A 4551-nucleotide genomic window follows, 5' to 3' on the forward strand; every position below is an offset into this window, starting at 1 on the left:
GCGCGGCAGGGAACGAGTCCCGGGGGGGGGAGGGGGGGTTGTGCAGCCCCTCCAGGCACCCCACGGACCCCCGGCGACCTCAAGACACTCCACAGCCCCCCTCGGCACCTTATGGACCGCCCCCCACCCTATAGCCCCCCCATAACTCCCCCAGCCCCCCCTGAGCGCGCGCCCAACCCCACAGCCCCTCCCCAGCCCCCCCCAGCCCCCCCCCAGACACCCTATAGCCCCCCCAGACACCCCACAGCCCCTCCCCAGCGCCCCCCAGCCCCCCCCAGACACCCTATAGCCCCCCCAGACACCCCACAGCCCCTCCCCAGCCCCCCATAGCCCCCCCAGACACCCTATAGCCCCCCCAGACACCCCACAGCCCCTCCCCAGCCCCCCCAGCCCCCCCCAGACACCCTATAGCCCCCCCAGACACCCCACAGCCCCTCCCCAGCCCCCCCCAGCCCCCCCCCAGACACCCTATAGCCCCCCCAGACACCCCACAGCCCCTCCCCAGCCCCCCATAGCCCCCTCCAGACACCCTATAGCCCCCCCAGACACCCCACAGCCCCTCCCCAGCCCCCCCCAGCCCCCCCCAGACACCCTATAGCCCCCCAGACACCCCACAGCCCCTCCCCAGCCCCCCATAGCCCCCTCCAGACACCCTATAGCCCCCCCAGACACCCCACAGCCCCTCCCCAGCCCCCCATAGCCCCCTCCAGACACCCTATAGCCCCCCAGACACCCCACAGCCCCTCCCCAGCCCCCCATAGCCCCCTCCAGACACCCTATAGCCCCCCCAGACACCCCACAGCCCCTCCCCAGCCCCCCATAGCCCCCTCCAGACACCCTATAGCCCCCCCAGACACCCCACAGCCCCTCCCCAGCCCCCCATAGCCCCCTCCAGACACCCTATAGCCCCCCCAGACACCCCACAGCCCCTCCCCAGCCCCCCATAGCCCCCCCCAGACACCCTATAGCCCCCCCAGACACCCCACAGCCCCTCCCCAGCCCCCCATAGCCCCCCCCAGACACCCTATAGACCCCCCAGACACCTCACAGCCCCCCATAGCCCCCCCACCCCAATCCCCCCCCCCCCATCAGCAGGTCAGGAAGAGCCAAACTCGTTATAATTAATTATTAATTAACAAGGGGGGGACGGGGGACACACGGCGCCGGTGGCATGCGGGGGGTCCGGGGGCTCCGGGGGTCTCAGGCCCAGGGGGGGCTCAGGCCCCAGCGGGGGGGACGTGGGTCAGGCCAGCGCCAGCACTGGGGGGGAAAGAGGGGTCAATGGGGACCTGGGGGGGGGACGGACCCCCAGAGACCCCCACAGCCCCCAAATAACCCCCCCAAATACCCCCAATAGCCCCCCCCAATCCCCCCACCCCGAGTATCTCCCCATGACACCCCTGTACCCCCCAATGTCCGCCCAGCCCCCTGCCCCCCATATTCCCCCCCTGACGCCAGTACCACCCCAGACCCCCATGTACCCCCCCAATGTCCCCCCCATTCCCCCTACACCTCCAACACCCCCAGTGCCCCCAACCCCCCACCCCAATGCCCCCCCAAGCCCCCCAAACACCGCCACCAAATACCTCCCCCATCGCCCCCCAGCCCCCCCTATAGCCCCCCCCAGCTCCCCAACCCCCCCCATGTCCCCCCCAGACCCCCTACAGCCCCCCCAAACCTCCCCCCAGCCCCCCCAGAGCCCCTGTACCCACCCCCCAGCCCCCCACCCGCTGACCAGCACGGGCCCGATGCGCTGCAGGGACCCTGTTACCCCCCCCAAACCCCACCCCAATGCCCCCCCCCCAGCCCCCAAACCGCCCCCCATGACCCCCCAGCCCCCCCCTCACCGCTCAGCGCCTCCTGGGCGAAGTACTTGACATCCACGTCCTGATCCTGCGTCAGCTTCTCCAGCACCGGCTTCACCTCGGCCTGCAGCGTGCTGGGGGGCACGGGGGGACCCCGACACTGAGCCCCTGATCACCCCCCCCTCCCAGCATCCCCCTTACCAGCCCCCCACCCCCCTGTTCTTACCCCGTTACCCCTCCCCCAGCCCCCCCCTTGCCCTCCCAGACCCCCATTACCCCCTCCCAGGCCCCCCCCAGCCCCCCCCAAAGCCAGCACGGGTCTGAGGGGCTGCGGGGACCCCATTACCCCCTGTACCCCCGTTACCCCTCCCCCAGCCCCCCCTGCCCCCCAGCCCTCCATTACCCCCCCAGCCCCCCGGTACCCCCAGTACCACCCCCCCTAAGCCCCTCACCCGCTGTCCAGCAGGGGCCCGATGCGCTGCATGGACCCCATTACCTACCTCATTATCCCCCATTGGCCCCCCCCAGCCACCCAATACCCCCCTGTACCCCCCCCCCAGACCCCCCCCAGACCCCTCACCCGCTGTCCAGCAGGGGCCCGATGCGCTGCATGGACCCCGTTACCCACCTCATTACCCCCCACTGGCCCCCCCAGCCACCCAATACCCCCCTGTACCTCCTCCCAGACCCCCCCCAGCCCCCCCCGCTGTCCAGCAGGGGCCCGATGCGCTGCATGGACCCCATTACCTACCTCATTATCCCCCATTGGCCCCCCCCAGCCACCCAATACCCCCCTGTACCCCCCCCCCAGACCCCCCCCAGCCCCTCACCCGCTGTCCAGCACGGGCCCAATGCGCTGCATGGACCCCGTTACCCCCCTCATTACCCCCCACTGGCCCCACCAGCCACCCAATACCCCCTGTACCCCCCCCAGACCCCCTCCAGCCCCCCTGTACCCCCCCCAGCCCCTCACCCGCTGTCCAGCACGGGCCCGATGCGCTGCAGGCTCTTGGCCACGTTGAAGCGCACGTTGGCCCACGGCGTCGGCCGCCATGCGCAGGACGGTGGGGAGCAGCTGCTGGCGGGTCACCTCCTGCCCACACACCTCCGACAGCACCTGGGGGGCACGGGGGGGGGGTCCTATGGGTGGGGGGTACCCATGGGGTGGGGTCTGGCGGGGTCCCAGGGGGGTTTGGGGGCTGGGGAGGGGACTGGGTGCCGCCATGCGCAGGGAGCAGCGGCTGGCGGGTCCCCTCCTGCCCACACACCTCCAACAGCACCCGAGGGGGGGAGGGGGGGGTCCCATGAATTGGGGGGGGGGGGTCCCGGGGGTCTCACGTTGATGCAGAAGAGGGTGGTCATGCGGTGCAGGTAGTTGGGGTCAGGGTGGGGTCGGGGTGCCCTGGGGGGGGTCAGGGTGCCCTGGGGGGGTCGGGGTGCCCTGGGTGGGGGTCAGGGTGCCCTGGGGGGGTTGGGGTGTTTTGGGGGGGGGTCCTGGGGGTCTCACGTTGATGCAGAAGAGGGTGGTCATGCGGTGCAGGTAGTTGGGGTCAGGGTGGGGTCGGGGTGCCCTGGGGGGGGTCAGGGTGCCCTGGGGGGGTTGGGGTGTTTTGGGGGGGGGTCAGGGTGCCCTGGGGGGGGTCGGGGTGTTTTGGGGGGGGTCCTGGGGGTCTCACGTTGATGCAGAAGAGGGTGGTCATGCGGTGCAGGCAGTTGGGGTCAGGGTGGGGTCGGGGTGCCCTGGGGGGGGGTCGGGGTGCCCTGGGGGGGGTCGGGGTGTTTTGGGGGGGGTCCTGGGGGTCTCACGTTGATGCAGAAGAGGGTGGTCATGCGGTGCAGGTAGTTGGGGTCTCCGGCCATCGCCAGCACTTTGGGCACGATGGTTCCCTGGGCCCAATCCTGGCCGAAGCGCTCGACCAGTTTGCGCAGGTTACTGGTGGCCGCCTCGCGGATGGCGTAGACTGGGGGGGGGGGACCAGTAACACCAGTTACACACCAGTAACACACCCGTAACACCAGTTACACACCAGTCACACCAGTTACTGGGGGACTTGGCACCCCAACTGGGGCGAAAAAGCCCCAAGGAACCAGTAAGGGACCCAACAAACCAGAACCTGCTCCCAGTATCACCCAATAACACCCCTAGGACTCCCAGTAAAGGGCTCCCAGCAGCCCCTCCCAGTGCTCCCAGTTGCCCAGCTCACCGTGATCCACCAGCCAGGCCATGCAGAGCGAGTTCAGCTTCTCGTCGAAGAACTCCACACCCTGGGCAAGGAGAGACCAGTATGGACCAGTACAGACCAGTATAAATCAGTGTGAGCCAGTACAAACCAGCATGGAACAGTACGGACCAGTACGAGCCAGTACGAAGCAGTACAAACCAACACGAACCAGTATGGAACAGTATGAACCAATATAAACCAGTACGAACCAGTATGAACCAGGGCGAAACAGGACACTTGGCATCATGGACCCCTCCCAGTGCCCTCCCAGTGCCCTCCCAGTGCCCCCCCAGTCCCTCCCAGTGCCTCCTAGTGCCCTCCCAGTGCCCCCCACAACCCCTCCCAGCCCCTCCCAGTGCCCCGTGATGCCCTTCCAGTGCCCTCACAGTGCCCCCCCAGCCCCTCCCAGTGCTCCCAGTCTCACCAGCTGCCCGGCCAGCAGCGGCATGTACTCGATGATGGCCAGGCGCACGCGCCACTTGGCGTCCTCCGCCAGCTCCACGATCGCCGGCAGCAGCGACTGG

At 69.4% G+C, this 4551-nt stretch overlaps 1 protein-coding gene across 1 annotated transcript; it reads right to left on the reverse strand.

Moving 5' to 3' along the window:
- Positions 1 to 1112: 1112 nt before the first annotated feature.
- Positions 1113 to 4547, reverse strand: LOC311204379 (uncharacterized protein; the record flags this gene model as incomplete). Its single annotated transcript, XM_084280811.1, is given in 7 exon segments — positions 1113 to 1260; positions 1848 to 1939; positions 2779 to 2840; positions 2842 to 2922; positions 3612 to 3766; positions 4010 to 4070; positions 4452 to 4547. Coding segments are annotated over 7 exon segments (564 nt in total), but the record flags the coding sequence as incomplete, so codon positions are not given.
- Between the last annotated feature and the right edge of the window lie 4 nt (positions 4548 to 4551).

The sequence above is a fragment of the Gallinula chloropus genome (assembly GCF_964237585.1).
Source record: "Gallinula chloropus genome assembly, contig: HAP1_SCAFFOLD_544, whole genome shotgun sequence".
In the NCBI taxonomy this organism is placed as follows: Eukaryota; Metazoa; Chordata; class Aves; order Gruiformes; family Rallidae; genus Gallinula; species Gallinula chloropus.